We start from the raw sequence: 18,163 nt of genomic DNA, 5'->3' as shown, positions 1-18,163 counted from the left end.
TTTTTACGATGACAAGGACATGGGATCATAGGGGGCTCCTTTATCCCACGTCAGAGCTTTGCTTCAACTAGCTCCAATTTGCCTCCACAGACTGCAGCCATTCTCCAAGGTTTCAAAGATGAGACATTCCCAGCCCTACCTGGAGATGTTGGGGGTTGGAGGACCTTCTGTATACAAAACAGGTCTCCTAGGATGGAGCTACAACTCTAGGATGGTCACTGTGGTTCATCAAAAGTTCCAGGCACCTTGCACAAAGTCTCCCAGAGGGTTGTCCTTTGATCCACCAGGGCCTCTTTGCTGTTTGGTGAACATTGCTGAAGTTGATGGTTCCTCAGGCCTAACAGGACCCAATTGACAGTTACACCTGAGAGTTCTTTGAAGCATGTTTTTTTCTGGCTCTTTCTTGGTGCCTGGAGCCAAGGCCAAGAGTCCAGGATGTTGCTTAGGAGGTGGACCTTCTTAATCTTTCCGTTATCAAATTTGTGGTGATTTATTTCTCCAGCCTTGGGATTTCTCCCAAGATAGCCTTGGAGACCAATAATAACAAACATCAGAAGATCAAGCAGCATGAGACAACTTTTTGTAACAAGCCTGCCAGATACTCCCTACTGATGTGGATAGATTCCTCCAAGTTGGTAGGCCCACCACCTGCCTCCTTGATCCGTGCCCGTCTTGGCTGATTAGGGAGTGTCCAGATGTTGTGCAGACCCCCCTGGTTGAAATTATCAATTTGTCCCTTGACACGGGGTCTCTGCCATGGGAGCATATTCATCCAGTGCTTTTCAAGCTGCACTGGCTCCCGGTGGAGTACAGGGTCAGATTTAAGGTGCTGCTTTTGACCTTTAAAGCCCTTCACGGCCTAGGACCCTCGTACCTACGAGACCGCCTCGCCTGGTATGTCCCACGGAGAGCCTCAAGGTCCATAAATAACAACACCCTAGTGGTCCCAGGCCCTAAGGAAGTTAGATTGGCTTCAACCAGAGCCAGGGCCTTTTCAGCACTGGCCCCAACTTGGTGGAACGCTCTGTCTCATGAGACCAGGGCCCTGCAGGATCTGATTTCTTTCCACAGGGCCTGTAAGACAGAGTTGTTCCGCCTGGCCTTTGGATTGGAGCCAATTTGATTCCCTCCCCCCCCTTTTCTTTTTTTTTGTTTTCCTTCTCCTGCAATGAGGCTTCATTTTAATATTTTAATGTTCCATTATTTTAATGTTGTATTTTATTTTTGTTTTTAAGTTGTAATCACTCATCTTGCTTTTATTATTGCTTGTAAGCCGCTCTGAGCCCGGCCTTGGCTGGGGAGGGCGGGGTATAAATAAAAAATTATTATTATTATTATTATTATTATTATTATTATTATTATTATTAACTCAGAGTTAAGTATTTCAAATGCCACAGAGAGCCTGGTCTGGGCACGTTGTAACAGTCAAGGGTCATGTCGGCACAAGGTTTTTTGTTGCAATCTTTGCTTCTGCAAGAAGATTTAGGGATTTAAAGAAGCATCACACACATCCCTTTGTGACCTGCAGTTGGGGCGGTTAATTATGAATACTCTCACTGTTTTGACACTGAGCTCAGTGAACATGAAGGCAGCATCTAGAACACAACGGATCACAAAATCTTTAGCAGCTCAGTATGACGATAACATATTATGAGGCAGTTTGTTTTTTCTAGTATAATTTTGTTCCAAGATGCAAACACACTCTTGGCTTTTAAAACTGGTGATAATACACACCAAGGGTTTCCCTTGGTGGTCTAAACTCAAAAGCCTGGTGACTTGTGCTCTGTGTGGGGCTGCCCTTGAGCTTGTCCCAGAAGCTGCAGTGAGTGCACAGTGCAGTGGCACAACTGCCCACTGAGGCAGACCCCCGCCACTGTGTTACATCCCTGTAGAAATAACTGCACTTGGTAGCTGCTAATCTCACTTCAAAAGCAATAAATCATACTCTGATAATGACCAATACTTTGTTTTTATGCATTATCTAAAAGGAAACATGCACACCTATGCCACTTCCCCTTTCAGAAATGCTTAATTGCTAATTGAATTGACTTTTATTGTTATTATTCATCCACCATTGGTCCACACCCGGCACCGTTTGTGGCTCCTAGAAGCTGTAGGTATGCAAATGCGGCCACATCTTGGGTAATGGCTTTGGTCTGCTAAACCAGGTGAGGGTAGCTGATGGGTCTGAAACCCTTGATGACTTAGGGACTTACCTATCTTCCGCATGTGAAGACAGGCTTGGCCGGATTGAGCAGTCAAGAGCAATAGCATGCCCAACAGTCAAGAAGGTGGTTTCTGCACATGCGGTACAAGGAAATGAGCAGGTGGGGCTTTTCAACCTGGGAAGGTAGTCCATCTAGAAGGAAAACTCTGATCCTAAACCTCGGCTACCTTGCAGCTGTACTCATTTGAGAGAAAAGCTTGGGGAGTGAATCCCGAGGAACAATCTGTAGCCTTGTGGGATACCTTTGGGAGAAGAAAAGGCTAAGGAGTAAACGCTGTACAAATCTGGAGTCCCTACGGTGTCTTGTATGTCTCCTTCCAGCAGTCAAGCAGGTGCCAAACATATTGTTCTGATTTGGACCACACCAGCGAGGCCGGGGGGGGGGGTCTTGTCATCTGGGCAGCCCAGGACCTCCAGACCCACTGCCCTTGAGATACCGCCATTCATCAAGAGACCAAAGGGCAGTTTGCAACATAGAACATATCACTGAAGAGACAAATGATGCCTTGCCCAAGATTTCTTTAATCAGGTGGCAGCACCAAATATGGGGAATCGCCATAGCTCAGCAGTAGAGCCTCTGCTTGGCATGCACAATGTTCGACTCCAGGCTTATCCCTACAGAGATAACACAACAACTTTCCAGGTTAGTTAGCGTAGTGGCATTGTGCTCTCCAAGATGTCAGCTGCCACAGCAATTACTTTCTTGAGCCACTTTAGCACTGTAATGCATACCTTTTATATTTAAAAGGAGGATTAAGTTTTAATTCATGGCAGTATGTGAACATCTACTTACACATTTGCACTTTTTATAGACGGCCAAGCTTGCAGGCGCATGACTAAGTGCTGAAATTCTCCATGATGCTCACTAGATTCTAAACGTTTGGGGGAAAGGGTGTGCCTCTTCCTTTTCATTATCAGTTATTTCTACCTAAGAAATTGGGAGAAAGCAGCAGGGTTCATCAGGGTTCAGATTAATGAGCCAACTATGGTGTAATTTTTCTGCAATAAATACGATATATGTAAGTGAAGCCACATTTGAAACACTACAGCAGCAGTCCAAGGGATTTTCCTAGGAAGCATTTTATTTAGTCTCATCTGCAATTACGTGTGCTGAACACATGACAAACACCTAGATAATATGAAATTACTGAGAGTTATTGTCTCCAAACAACATTAAACCCATGCAAACAGATTCATAGAATAGTACAAATGATCCCCCTTCCATGAATTCACTAGGCAAACAACTTTTATGATACTTTACCGTATATGAAATGGAACATTTCTACTGTAACATTGAATCTTAAGATATTCTGCTTTGACACCGAAGTATCTCTAGTCTATCCATCTATGTAGAAACCCCCAAAAGTCACAATGCACTAAAGGAACATTTTTTAAAAAAAACCCCAACAATTCAAAATAAATTCAGGTGTGGGTTGTGTGTGCCGGGGGAAATGTGCTTTAAATGAAAGGTGTGTACAAAGTCCCAAGGTTCTGCAGCTTCAGATTTCTTGACCTAAGGAAGAGGACAGCCAATAGTTAAGCAGGTTAAAGGGTGTGATATGATTTCTGTGACCAGTTGTTTAATTCCAGGTTAGAAGGTGGGTGCCCTAGTCCAGGAGCACATGGACTGTGCCAGATTCCTCTCTGGAAGCTGAGGAACCCGACATCATGGACAGTGTCTTTGGGGCAAGGCGCCATCTTTTCACGAACTTCTGAAAGACTTTATTTTGATTTCATTGTTTGGATGACTGTATTCTCGTCTGGTTTTCATATGTGACGGTGGACAATGCAAAAAGTTACCCTTGCAACTAACTGTCCACTTTGCAGCAAAAGCCATCATTTCTATTTATTCATTTATTTTAAAGATGATGGGATTACAGGTCATATTAAGAGGACTGGGAGGTAAGAGAGAGTATTGCTCAGCTACCAAGCTCAGGGCCAGCCAGTCACTGTCTCTCAGCCTAAACTCCCTTACAGGATTGTTCATTTAAGTATTTATAGACAGCTGTATCATCAAAATATACTACAGCAGTTTAGAGCAATATAAGAACATAAAACCAATTAATATCATAAAAAATAAAATTAAAAGCAAGTTAATTAAAAACAAGTTAACAGGAAAAATAAAATTTAAAAACAAGCATCAATAGACCCCTGAAGGGGTGTACGTACTCTTAATGGAATAGAAGCAAAAATAGCAGGCAGTTAAAAGTTGGCACAGTGGGAACCTACTGAATCTCTAGTGGCAGGAAGTTCCACAGGACTGGGCCCATGACAAGAAACGCTAAAATAAAGCCTTGAAATCAACATTGGTAAAAGGTGCACAGCTGTGAGCTGGGTCTTTCACCAAAGACCTGCCCTTTCTCCTCTGCCACTCTTACCAGAACACTTCAGCCCTAATGTAGCGAAGGAGGAGGTGTGTGGTAGAATGCAACTGACTTTTGAAAAAATAAACAAAGGTTTCAATGAAAATTTGTGTACATAAATGCATGCTTTCAAATGTCCCCATTTCCATTTTTGTCACAACTGTAACAACAGGTATTATAATGCTGTTCCTCTATTCCTAATTTAACCAAGGCTGCTTCACAACAACAACCACTCTCACCCTCCACTCCACCCTCCAACCGTCTCTACTGATGAGGCCAGAGACCATCTTGGCCATCTCCAGAAGACTTGCTCTCAGCCTTACAGGCCTTTTTTCACCTGGCCTGGGAGGGCCCTGACTGATGGACTGACTCCAGCTGCAAAGGCTGAGCCTGCTGAACAGGCTCTGGGGCGTAGGGATTTTGGGGTGGGGAGGCTGTTTCTGTTACTTATTTCCCTCTTGTATACTTATTTTAGACCTTGTTGCAATTGTTGTGGAAACTGTTGAGCTTGATTGTATATTTTTAATGTTTCATTCATTGTTTATGACTACTTTTTGGATACTGTATTTATTCAAAGCTCCTTTGAAACTCGGCCAATCACCTCTCACCCCAGCATTCCAAACTCACTCTGCCCCACCTCCCTAGCTAACAGTACCTTAAATCTACTATTATACTATACTTAAAATTATGAATTACTTTGATACAGGTGCATACAACTTTACATACAAATGGAGCCCGAGAGAGATACGATAGCCATCTTCTAAGATCAAAAGGGCTGTCCCATGAAAGATGGAGAAAACTTGTGTTCTCTTGCTCCAGGAGCAGGACCTGAAGACATGGATTAAAGTAACAATAAAGGAGATTCCAACTAAACATCAGACAAGAACTTAGACAATACCATAATAGCTATTCAACAATGGAAGGGAATTCCCACAGGATTGCGTGGCCATCTGTCTGAGATACTTTAGCTGAGATTCCAGCCTTGAGGGGATTGGGGTAAATGAACCTCAGGGTCGATCGATCGCTACAATTTTATGATTCTCTCCTCTGGAAGATCTTTCATGGGAAGTATGATGGATTCTCTGACTGAAGTTCTTAGCACATTAGAAGCATTGATATGGTTTCTCCCCTGTATGAATTATTTTATTGGTCATGAGACTGATGTTCTGACTGAAGCTCTTTCAACGAGAAATGATATTGTTCCTCTCTTCTGTGAGTTCTATGATGGGAAGTGAGATGGGTGCTCTGGCTGAAGCTCTTTCCACATTCCAAGCATTGATATGGTTTCTCCCCACGGTGAATACTTTGATGTCGACGGAAGTTTGTGCTTGTATTAAACCTCTTTCCACATTCCAAGCACTGATAGGGTTTCTCCCCAGTGTGGATTCTCTGATGGGAAGTAAGATTGGCCCTCTTACAGAAGCTCTTTCCACATTCCATGCACTGATAGGGTTTCTCCCTTGTATGAGTTATTTGATGGGCGGTGAGATGGGCACTCTCACTGAAACTCTTTCCACATTCCATACACTGAAATGGTTTCTCGCCTTTATGAATTATTTGATGGGAAATGAGACTTTCTTTCCAGGTAAAGCTCTTTCCACATTCCATGCAGTGATATGGTTTCTCCCCTGTATGAATTCTTTGATGAGCCGTGAGATTGGTGCTCCGACTGAAGGTCTTTCCACATTCCAAGCACTGATATGGCTTCTCCCCCGTATGAATTATTTGATGGGATGTGAGATAGGTGCTCTTATTGAAGCTCTTTCCACATTCCAAACACTGATAGGGTTTCTCCCCTGTATGGATCATTTCATGGGAAGTGAGACTTTCTTTCCAGGTGAAGCACTTTCCACATTCCAGGCACTGGTAGGGTTTCTCCCCTGTATGAATTCTTTGATGGGACGTGAGATAGGCACTCTTACTGAAACTCTTTCCACACTCCAAGCACTGATATGGTTTCTCCCCACTGTGAATTCTTTGATGGGACGTGAGATTGCCCCTCTCTCTGAAGTTTTTTCCACATTCCAAGCACTTGTAGGGTTTTTCCCCTGTATGAATTCTTTCATGGGTTGTGAGATTGGCACTCTGACTGAACCTCTTTCCACAGTCCAAGCACTGATATGGTTTCTCCCCTGTATGAATTCTTTGATGGGATGTGAGATTGGCACTTTTATTGAAGCTCTTTCCACATTCCAAGCACTGATATGCTTTTTCCCCATTGTGAATTCTTCGGTGGGCCGTGAGCTTGCCCATCTCACTGAAGCTTTTTCCACATTCCAAGCACGGATATGGCTTCTCCCCTGTATGAATACTTTGATGGGAAGTGAGACTTTTTTTCCAGGTGAAGCTTTTTCCACATTCCAAGCACTGATAGGGCTTCTCCCCAGTGTGGATTCTTTGATGGCAAGTGAGATGAGTGCTCTGACTGAAGCTCTTCCCACATTCCAAACACTGATATGGTCTCTCCCCTGTATGAATTCTTTGATGGGAAGTGAGATTGGCCCTCTCACTAAAGCTTTTTCCACATTCCAAACACTGATATGGTTTCTCTGTTGTATGAATTCTTTGATGCGCTGTGAGCTTGCCCCTCTCACTGAAGGTCTTTCCACATTCCAAGCAGTAATATAGTTTCTCCCCTGTATGAATTCTTTGATGAGATGTGAGACTTTTCTTCCAAGTGAAATTCTTTCCACATTCCAAGCACTGATACAGTTTCTTCCAAATGGGATTTATTTGATGGGAATTTATTTGATGGGAAGTGGAATGGGAACTCTGACTGTAGCTTTGTCCAAACTCTGAATATTGATATGTCTTTTCCACTGTATGGATGATGTCGTGGTCTCCCTTGTTCTTAATTTCCAAATCATCATTACCTGTAACAAAGAGAGAAATGGATTGGAGCCTCGGCAAGAGATGGAGCCCCAAATTATTGAACATTGCTCATAAACACATGTGATAGATTAAGTACAGAAGGAAGTTATATGTGAGGTCTTACTACAGGGTTCACTGCCTTAGTTTACTGGCACTAACAGGGATATTTATGGGAACCTGAGATTCAAATACCCTGGTTCTTTTCTAGGATGGATTTTGTTTGGCTACATCATGGAATCTTTGATCAACCAGAAGCCGACACAAGCAAAAACAAAAAAAACCTGCCAGGGAGCTACTTCGACTTCCCTAATAATTCTGAAGCCTATAAAAAGGGTCAGGCATTTAAGGCCAACCTGATTATTGTTTAAAAAGGCATAAGGAGAATAAGATTTGCAGACTAAACAGTAGATAGCTGTGCATTCAAGGTGAGCTGTCCCAGATGCTGTTGGTGCACTATTGAGCCCCATCAAAATATAGGAGGTTCATCACATAGAGGTATGTATTGATTTTCAAAACAGATATTGTGATGCAACAGGGAGCCTTACCAAGCGAGTCCATGATCTCACGATTCTCCCCCATGACTTCCTCATGCAGAGCTCTCTCGTCAGGATGCAGCAATGCCCATTCATCGTCTGTGAAATGAACAGCTACATCCTCAAAGCACACTGGGCCCTAAAAGAAAAAGAAAGTTTATCTTCTAAGATAGCATAACAATTATCCACTACAAATGTCTTTCTTCTTTTCTGCCTGTTCATCGCTGTGTTGTTTTAATGGATTTTTATTTATTTTTGCTGCATGTTTTAGTTATGGATGCTTCTTTTAATGTCTTAATGTAATTCTATTACTTTGTATTTTAATGATGGCTATTAATCTATTTTTAAATGGAAACGTGTCCAGAGGAGGACTGGAACGTGTCCAGAGGAGGGCAACCAAAATGGTCAAAGGCCTGGAAACGATGCCTTATGAGGAATGGCTAAGGGAGCTGGGCATGTTTAGCCTGGAGAAGAGGAGGTTAAGGGGTGATATGATAGCCATGTTCAAATATATAAAAGGATGTCACATAGAGGAAGGAGAAAGGTTGTTTTCTGCTGCTCTGGAGAAGCGGACACGGAGCAATGGATCCAAACTACAAGAAAGAAGATTCCACCTAAACATTAGGAAGAACTTCCTGACAGTAAGAGCTGTTCGACAGTGGAATTTGCTGCCCAGGAGTGTGGTGGAGTCTCCTACTTTGGAGGTCTTTAAGCAGAGGCTTGACAACCATATGTCAGGAGTGCTCTGATGGTGTTTCCTGCTTGGCAGGGGGTTGGACTCGATGGCCCTTGTGGTCTCTTCCAACTCTATGATTCTATGATTCTATGATTCTAAATGGATGGAACGTCACACTGTGTTCTACAAAACATTTTGTCTCTGCAAGCATTTCTCTCTCTTCTCTCCCTATGTGCAGTTCTGTGGTGGGGACCCTCCTGATGCATTAAAGCTTCAAGGGGCGCATGGGGGCGCAGAGAGCAGGAGGAGAGGGGGGGGAAGCCCCATTGTGCAACTGATGAGGCTGCTTAGGTGACTCCTGGCAACTGTTTTGTAAGGTTTCACATTCAACAATCAATATATAAATAAAATTGCAACCAGTGGTAAATGCTTCTACAAGCACTCAGAAGGCAAATTAAGGTGAGGCAGCTGTTCATTATTCTCAGCACATAAACCACCTTGAATGGCATGTTCAGCCTTTGTTAATGGCAACTCTGGCAGAAGCCAAGTGGAGAGAGGTTTATCCTGGCCCAGAGGCACTCTGGCTGCCCTGCCCCTCAGTCTCTTTCCCCACAATGCTCCTTCTTCCTACCTGATCTGGTTCCACAGCGGCTGCTACTCCTTTGCCACCATGAAAAGATGGATAAGCAGATCTTGCCAGCATTCTTCTGTCACCTGAGAGAGATAAAGGTAAGTAGGAAGCCACGGGTGTGTGCTCTCAGAGGTGAAGCAGCACATCTCTAACTACAGATGGGCCTTCAAAAATGCCACCAGCTGAGTGCATTTTGATGTTGGTACCCATTTCGTATTTTAGTTGTGCAAAAATACATATCCCCTCCTTTAGGCTCTTGACCCCAAGTATCCTCAAAAACATGAAAAGAATCCACAGATTGCAAAGAATGTGACCAAACGGAGAAAAAACTCCATCTTACCCAGGGGTGTCTCTCTGGTGTCCAATGCAGTCCTCTCTGCTTCAGAGGAATCAGGGTCAATTTCTACAAAGATCACCGTTCTCTGATATAGCAACACGGATTCAAAACACAGATTGAGGGGAAAGATTAGAAAAGGAGTGGCAGAGACAAAAAAAAAAAAAAAAAGGATCTCCCATATCATTCAGAGCCCCTTGAGGGTATCCTGAGGAAAGTTTCTCTCACCTGCTGCTCTGCCTGCTTCCTCTCCTCTGCCTGACTCAGGAGGAATCCTTCGGCCAGGGCCACCGCCTGGGAACTGGTCTCTGCTCCACATTCCCTCACCCAGCTCTCCATCTCCGGTGGAAGGACAGCCAGGAACTGCTCCAAGATCACCAGGTCCAGCATCTGAGCTTTTGTGTGCCTTTCTGGCTTCAGCCACTGATGGAAAAGGCGGTAGAGTCGGCTGCAAATCTCTCGGGGACCTTCGGCCTCCTGGTAGCAGAACTGCCTGAACCGCTGGCTCTGCACATCTGAGTGGAGGGTGTCCTCCTCACCCAGGATCTTTTGAACGGAGATTTCCCATAATCCCCCACTGCTCTCAGATTCGATGGCGTGGCCTCTTCCCACTTCAGGGCCAGCTGAGTCTAGCTCATCCATCTGGGCTCTCAGGAAGCCTCCAAGAGATCGGAAGATTGGTCTTCTTCCCAGTTCTGTTTGTCCTAATGAGTGGCGCTAGCAAATCCTACAAAGCAAATACATTGTTTTGTTATAAGACTAATATACGGTCAGGAGAAGAAAAGGTTTTCCTGAGCAAGCATGGATGAGTCTTACTAGAAACCAGGGCTGGATTCCACCACAGCCCAGAGTCTGAGCTTTCTTTAACAAAGGAAGCCCTCCTTTGATAGATTCTAAAGATAGAAGTGGATTCTCCCTGCCGGATTTAAGATTATATTATGAAGCATCCTGTTTATGATGGCTAGGGGAATGTATATTATTTAAAAACTCATTTTAGATCTTGAAGTTCATGACAATAGATAAGGTTGGCATGCATTTTTGTGGTACAGGAATGTTAAAGTACATACAGCTTTCCTAAATCATGTAGTAAGAAAATCGGTTTATGAAGTATAGAGAAAATATAAAAATCTGTTAGAGCAAAAAACACCATGGTGGCTTTCCCCACAGGAAGCGATATCTTTGAAAAAATTCAGTATGAGAAATAACTGGACAACTTACAAGGAACTGTTAATGGAAGTAGGACATCAACTAAGATTTAAGAGGTTTGAGAGTATAAGAGAAGAATTAACTGATCAGTTACAATACCATGAGCTAAATGATATATTTAAGATGGATTAAAATAAGGTTTTCTTAATAAAATCTCTAAATTTGAAAAAGAGCTGTTAGAAAACAAGACTAAATTGCTTTCAAAAATGTATAAATTAATATTAAAATATTAATATTAGAATAGCATACAAAAGATGAACAGGTTAAATCAGTTATGATACACTGGGCGAGGGACTCTGAAGCATGTTATACATTGAAAGAAAATTTTATGAACGTGATATATCTTTGTTATTTAACTCCTAATAAACTAGCTAAAATGTACAAAATAAGGTCAAATACATGCAGGAAAAGAAAGGAAAAAGAAGGCACATGTAAAGTAGTAAAAGAATTCTGGGAGATGATGTATAATGAACTGGGGGGGAAATGTTTAAAATAACCTTTTCTAGAAAACTTGAAGCTTTTCTTTTAGGAATTCTAGGTGCTGAAATTCCAACAGATCAGAAAAGACTATTTATGTATGTGACCACTGCTGCTCGGATGTTATTAGCCCAGAGATGGAAAGAAGACAGAGTCTTCTTCTTCATACCAGAGAAGAATGGAAGATTAAGTTGATGGACTATGCCCAATTGGCAAAAATGACTGGAAGAATAAGAAACCAGGAAGACCAAAAATTTATATGGAATGGGGAAAATATATAATTTACCTTAAACACCATTGTAAACAACTAAAATTATTAGTAGGATTAGAATAACACTTCTGGTTTAATGTTGAATTTTGGGTATAACAGATTTAAAAGATTTGGATTACCGTATTTTTCGCCCTATAAGACGCACTTTTTCCCCTCCAAAAATGAAGGGGAAATGTGGGTGCGTCCTATGGGGCGAATGCAGGCTTTCGCTGAAGCCTGGAGAGCGAGAGCGGTAGGTGCGCACCGACCCCTCTCGCTCTCCAGGCTTCGCGGACCTCTCCTCAAGCAGCGGGAACATTCCCGCTGCTTGGGGAGAGTTGCCGGCATCCCGAAGCCTGCGCACGCTGACCTCAGCGCGTCCAGGCTTCGCGGATCTCTCCCCAAGCAGCGGGAACGTTCCCGCTGCTTGGGGAGAGTTGCCGGCATCCCGAAGCCTGCTGTGATGGCCTGGGATTCCGATTCGGAGGATGAAACAGAGGAATCCCAGCCGGCACAGGAGTCCCCGCCTCCAGGGCCGGCTGAACTGGGGCAAGGCCTAGATGCTGAGGAGCCTGCACCTGTGGCAGTGCATCAGGAGCTGGCCCCAGGTGAAGCCCTTCTGGCCCCAGAGGGGCTTGATGACTCAGTGGCCACAGGTGAGCCTCCTCCAGGGCCCAGGAACCCTTCGGCCTCTCCTGATCTGCAGAGGCTTAGGGCAGAGAGACGAAGGGAGCTGGTTGCCCCCAGGAGGAGTGCTCGCCTTAAGGCCAGAGGAGGCGGGGCTCCTGGGGGTCGGGACCGCCCCTGACCTTGGAAGAGGATAAAAGCCCAGTCAGGCCGGCCCCAGGTTGCGGGAGCAACGTTGTTGTTGGCTACGGACCTTCCTGTGTTCTTGATCCCTGCTCGGCCTCCTGTTCCTGACTATCCAGTACTCCTGTTCCCGACCATCCGGCGTTCCTGTTACCTGCTCAGCCTTCTGTTCCAGTGTTCCTGTTCCCCGCCCAGCTCTCTGCATCGGACCTCGCCCCTCTTCGTGTGGACTCTGCTACACTTACGGTACCTTACCCCCGGGACCAGCACACCTGCGCGCGCTGACCTCAGCGCGTCCAGGCTTCGCGGATCTCTCCGCAAGCAGCGGGAACGTTCCCGCTGGGCTCCCACGGCTTGCAGAGAGCTGCCTGTTTGGGGGCTGGGGTCGGGGGAAGCTCGGGCTGCCCCAGCCCCGCGCCTGGGGGGGAAATAAATTTTTCCCTTTATTTCCCCCCAAAAAAACTAGGTGCGTCTTATGGGACGGTGCGTCCTATAGGGCGAAAAATACGGTAATAGACAAGATGCAGGAGGAAAAGATTAATATAAGGACCCACCAAGGGGAGGAGGGAAGTTCAGGAGATCCTTCGAAATTCTCTTTTTATGTTGGTTGGTTGATAATTGTTTGTCATTTTAAAAAAAATCTGAATAAATAAATAAATAATCCTCCAGCCCTCCTGGAAAGAAAGTGACCAAGCAAAATATGCCGGCAACTAAAGGGATTTCTGTGAGATGAAGCATCCTGGTTGTCCCTGCCTTTCTGTCTTTTCAGTCAAAGAGCAAAGTCAGAAGGGTGATCAACATATGAGTCGATCAACTATGGAGTGTAATTTGGATACTAATCTAGAGTGGGGGTCCTAACCCTGGGATCCTCAAAAGTTGCTCTCCCTCCCACCCCCACTTTGGGGACAACTTCTTTCCTGCTTCTCTCTCATTTTCTAGCACTTGGAATCTGCAACACTCTAAAGACATGGTAATGGGGTGGGGACCCCCAAAGGGACAGGTATAAATAATAAAATTATAGTTACAGATAGGTAGCCCGTGTTGGTCTGCCATAGTCAAAATAAAAAAATTCCTTCCAGTAGCACCTTAAAGACCAACTAAGTTAGTTCTTGGTATGAGCTTTCGTGTGCATGCACACTTCTTCTTGCCAGATCCTTCTCCTTCCAGTCAGGAGGGGAGAGATCTGCTAGGAAAAGGAGATCCCCCCCCCAATGAATAACAAGGGCTGAGAGGATCCCCTGGGTCTGTGGGAAATCCCTCAGGGTGGTTAAGAGAGAGGAGGGCGGACGAAAAATGCCCCTCGCTCAGGAACCAAAGTATGAGGCAGAGAAGGAAGCTGCGCTGCATTAAAAGTATTTAAGTGTAGCCCTAGAATCCTAGAGTTGGAAGAGACCACAAGGGCCATCGAGTCCAACCCCCTGCCAAGCAGGAAACACCATCAGAGCACTCCTGACATATGGTTGTCAAGCCTCTGCTTAAAGACCTCCAAAGCAGGAGACTCCACCACACTCCTGGGCAGCAAATTCCACTGTCCAACAGCTCTTACTGTCAGGAAGTTCTTCCTAATGTTTAGGTGGAATCTTCTTTCTTGTAGTTTGGATCCATTGCTCCGTGTCCGCTTCTCTGGAGCAGCAGAAAACAACCTTTCTCCCTCCTCCATGTGACATCCTTTTATATATTTGAACATGGCTATCATATCACCCCTTAACCTCCTCTTCTCCAGGCTAAACATGCCCAGCTCCCTTAGCCGTTCCTCATAAGGCATCGTTTCCAGGCCTTTGACCATTTTGGTTCATTTACTTAGTTATAACCCTGGTCATAACTAAGTAAATGAACAGAAACCGAGTTAATTCTTTTACCTCCTACGGTAGAAACCTGAACATTTAACTGAAGTGCAACAAGAGAGCTTTTAGCAATTGAAGTTTAAGAAAAGCTGTGCATGTACTACAGTGACATCTTTATATTTAGTTTAAGTAAGAAGCTAACTTTTATTTGAAAGAATGCACCTCCTGACCCCAAATTTGTTTCATGGACCTCTTCTTTTGTAAATAAAACTGTTCTTCGTTCGGCTCTTTCCTAAGACTCTAAATCACTAAGTTTCCCCTCACATAAGATCCTCACAAGGGAGCCTGTGGGAAATTGCAGAAATTCCTGTAATTGGCCTGCCAAGCGATGGGTCTGCTATATATAATGGGGAGCAGTTAGCGGGGTGTCTGCTGAGTTATTGGTGGCTAGCGGTGGGTTCTGCTACAACAACTCACAACCTGGTCCAAAATGGAGCAACCACATTATCGGCTGGGTTCCCTCTCTTTATTAACGACATCCCCCCCCCCAAAAAAAAAATCTTTTTCCTCCAGAGCACTCAAGGTGGCCTCCATGGATCTGCCCCTCCTCACTGAATCTCCTCAACAACCCTTGAAAACACATCTCATTCCTGTTTTTGGTGTTCCGTTCATTTCGGGGCCCAATTTGAGGTGCTCACACCAGGGGTTCACTTAGGTCCCCAAGAATCTGAAGAACTGCCTCCTTTTCTACCGCCATAACCCCACTTCCAGGTTTTGGCTACACACTAAGCTACACACACAGCATCATGAAAAGGGGGGGAACCACCCCAGGAATATCCCCACCCCTTCAGGATTGGGCTGCACCTGGTTGATCTAAATTTGAATTTAAACATAAACCACTATCTCCACTTTGAACCCATGTTCATCAACAGACCAATTACTTGATACTGATTCATTGGTAACATAGGGATGTGTGCTAAGTCCCTACCTGTATTCATTGTATTACATACAATTGTGTATCATCTAACCCATCTGCTGCAATTATTAAGTTTGCAGATGACACCACTATAATGGGTTTAATAACAGGTGGAGACGAATCAGTGTCTAGAGGGGAGGTCCAAAAAATATCTCCATGGTGCCTAGGGAACAACTTGCACCTTAATATCAGCAAGACAAAGGAGATGGTGTTGGACTTTGGGAGGAAGAGAGGAGAACTAGCCCCGCTGTGTGGAGAGAGAGTCTCTTCCTTTAAATTCCTCAGAGTTTATCTCAGTGAAGACCTTACTGGGAAAATCAGTACAACCCAGGTAGTTAAGAAAGCCCAACAGAGACTCCATCTCCTCAGAGTATTGCGGAAGAACGATGTCAATCAACATTTGATGGTCTCCTTCTACCGGTCTGCAATAGAAAGTGTCCTTTCCTACTGCATCACGGTGTGGGACGCTGGTTTGACATCATCTGATAGGAAGTGCCTACAGAGGGTGGTGGATGCAGCACAAGATATTATGGGCTGTCCCGTGAATCCGCTGGATGAAATAGCGGAAGAACGTTGCCTCAGGAGAGAGAGGAAAATTCTCAGAGATGATTCACACCCTGGCCGGCACTTTCTTGATCTCCTGCCCTCGGGCAGAAGATATAGAAACAGGATTAGTCGTGCCAACAGGGTGAAGAACAGCTTCTATTCGTGGGCTGTTAGGCTGCTGAATGAAAAGATAACAACGCGGCAACTGACTTTCAGTAAAGGAGGGGAATTAAGACTAAGAGAGCTGGGGGGGGGGTGCTTGTGTAATCTCACTGTATACAAGTTGTACAAGTGACAATAAAGTATTTCAATTTCAATAGGAGGAAAAATGACTATTTTTCACACTTGACCTCAGTGCAACCCCAAGGGCTCCTGGCCAGGCCTTTGGCTATAAGATGCTCAATGTTATCTGTTAACTCGGTCCTGTTTCCCCCTTTTCTGCTTTAGGTTAAACCAATTCATGAACTGAGAACTCAGACACCCCAATAATAATGAACCATGTGTTGCAGATATTCCTGCCCATTTATTATGCTATTTTTGTGATGCAGAGAAGACTTAGTCTTTTGTTTTTCCTTATCCTTTATTCTTCCGATGATCCCTGTTCATAAAACCTAATAAAGTTATCCAAAAACACACACACACACACAAAAGCACAACACACACTGCCAGCCCCCCCCCTCTGCGCTGCATCTGCAAAGCAGGATGAGACCCCTTTAAGGAGTCCAAAGAATCCTGGGAACTGTAGTTTGTAAAGGGTGTTGGGAGTTCCTAGGAGATACGCCCCTTAAGAGTGTCTGAGAAATTCAATCTTTTTGCCAGGAAGCTCTGGGAATTATAGGGAACCAGGCAGAAGGCCTTCTTGGTAGTGGCCCCCGCCCTGTGGAACGCCCTCCCACCAGATGTCCAAGAGAACAACTACTACCAGACTTTTAGAAGACATCTGAAGGCAGCCCTGTTTAGAGAAGCTTTTAATGTTTGACAGAATAAAAAAATTCCTTCCAGTAGCACCTTAAAGACCAACTAAGTTAGTTCTTGGTATGAGCTTTCGTGTGCATGCATATCTGAATATCTGAATATCTGATATGTGCATATCTGAAGAAGTGTGCATGCACACGAAAGCTCATACCAAGAACTAACTTAGTTGGTCTTTAAGGTGCTACTGGAAGGAATTTTTTTATTTTGACTATGGCAGACCAATACGGCTACCTATCTATAACTGGAACAATGTTTGACAGATTACTGTATTTTAATATTTTGTTGGAAGCCACCCAGAGTGGCTGGGGAAGCCCAGCCAGATGGGTGGGGTATTATTATTATTATTATTATTATTATTATTAATAATATAGCCCAGTCAGAGGGAGCTGGTGGGAGAGGGTCTCCCAGTTAAGGATGCTGAGGGTGTGCTAAGAACCGCCCCTCCAAAAAAAAAAAAAAGGGATCTAAGAATTTGTGCTTCATTCCAGGGAAATCTGGGAATTATAGCTCGGCCAGAGGCGGCCCTCCACCTCTCCGCCTGCCTTCTTGATGGATTGCACAGCTCAGGTTTTCCTTTGATCTTTTGCGCATATTTCACGCCCCGTCCGGCTGCAGCCTCTGCTCGTCCCTGTGGCGGATCCTGATCAGTCTTCTCTGCACGCAGAGACACCCCCCCGCGCGCGCGCAAAGTTGCAAGCAGCAGCCTAGGGATCCTAAGGAAGACTAGAGCGCCAGGCTTGCTGCAAACAGGTCCCCTCCCTGCCTTTTCATGGAGGGCTAGGGCAGGACCCTCTGCTCCCAGACTTGGGGGGCCCCACATGCATTAGCTGAGCAGCCCCCCCCCGCACACCCACCCTCCAGCCCCTTCTCCCCCAGACTCACCAAACCGCAGAATGCGCCACGGAGGCAGCGCTTGCTCCGCAGACAAAAACCACCAGCCTCCCTTTGGAGGAAGCGATTGGGGGGGGGGGGAGAGGGGGTGTTGCAATGGAGGACCTGCCCCTCCTGCCTTGCCTGTCCTCTCTAGGAATGCAGATCCGTGCCTTTTAACCCTTGCAAAGCCGAGCTCATCCCTCCCTCCCTCCCTCTGCCAAGGAGGTTTTTTTTTTGGGGGGGGGCTCTGGTCTGAGATCTGAACTGCTCCCTGCCTTGGCCAGCAAAAAGAAGCGCAGGGGGAAATGCTCCCAGCCAAGAGGGCCCCCCCCCCAAATGAATGCTCTCCGGGTGTGCGCAATGCACGGGGCTCCTGCTTTCAAGAGAGAAAGTGCAGAAGGGGGGGGGAAGCTTGGTGTCTCGGCTTTGCAAGGGTTAAAAGGAGCCGCGGTGGATTCCTAGAAAGGAGAGGAGGGGAAATAAAGGCGGGGGAGAGGCAGGTCCTCCAGAGCAAAATTCATTGCCTTTTGTCTCTCTCTCTGCAAGCCGAGCGCTGCCTAGGAGGCGCCTCCTGGGATCCGGGGAGTCTCTTCTCTCTTTCCCCTTAGGGGTGCAAAGGGGAGAAGGGGGT

General features: G+C 45.3%; 1 protein-coding gene and 1 long non-coding RNA gene across 2 annotated transcripts; one reads left to right on the top strand and one right to left on the bottom strand.

The window, feature by feature from the left end:
- Window positions 1–3,291: 3,291 nt before the first annotated feature.
- On the bottom strand, window positions 3,292–17,705 carry LOC309514857 (uncharacterized protein). Its single transcript, XM_082192269.1, has 6 exons — window positions 17,542–17,705; window positions 9,864–10,362; window positions 9,642–9,723; window positions 9,302–9,384; window positions 8,007–8,133; window positions 3,292–7,463 (listed from the first exon to the last, which is right to left on the bottom strand). The coding sequence occupies exons 2-6, from the start codon at window positions 10,275–10,277 to the stop codon at window positions 5,734–5,736; spliced, it is 2,436 nt and encodes an 811-aa protein (XP_082048395.1). The 5' UTR covers window positions 10,278–10,362; window positions 17,542–17,705; the 3' UTR covers window positions 3,292–5,733.
- On the top strand, window positions 13,541–14,977 carry LOC309515154. The gene is made up of 2 exons (XR_014212329.1): window positions 13,541–13,738; window positions 14,183–14,977. It is a non-coding gene; the product is annotated as an uncharacterized lncRNA (long non-coding RNA).
- Window positions 17,706–18,163: the final 458 nt, after the last annotated feature.

The sequence above is a fragment of the Podarcis vaucheri genome (genome assembly GCF_965113315.1).
Source record: "Podarcis vaucheri genome assembly, chromosome: 12".
In the NCBI taxonomy this organism is placed as follows: domain Eukaryota; kingdom Metazoa; phylum Chordata; class Lepidosauria; order Squamata; family Lacertidae; genus Podarcis; species Podarcis vaucheri.
The sequence above is the reverse complement of the archived record's forward strand: the minus strand, read 5'-3'. Positions and strand labels throughout refer to the sequence as shown.

What these genes read in the sequence shown, in the direction of transcription:
- LOC309514857 (XM_082192269.1), bottom strand. Translation starts at nt 10,277, where the DNA reads ATGGATGAGCTAGACTCAGCTGGCCCTGAAGTGGGAAGAGGCCACGCC. An exon ending in GGAAGCAGGCAGAGCAGCAG is followed by an intron (nt 9,724 to 9,863) that starts GTGAGAGAAACT and finishes TTGCTATATCAG; the next exon opens with AGAACGGTGATCTTTGTAGA. An exon ending in CACCAGAGAGACACCCCTGG is followed by an intron (nt 9,385 to 9,641) that starts GTAAGATGGAGT and finishes TATCTCTCTCAG; the next exon opens with GTGACAGAAGAATGCTGGCA.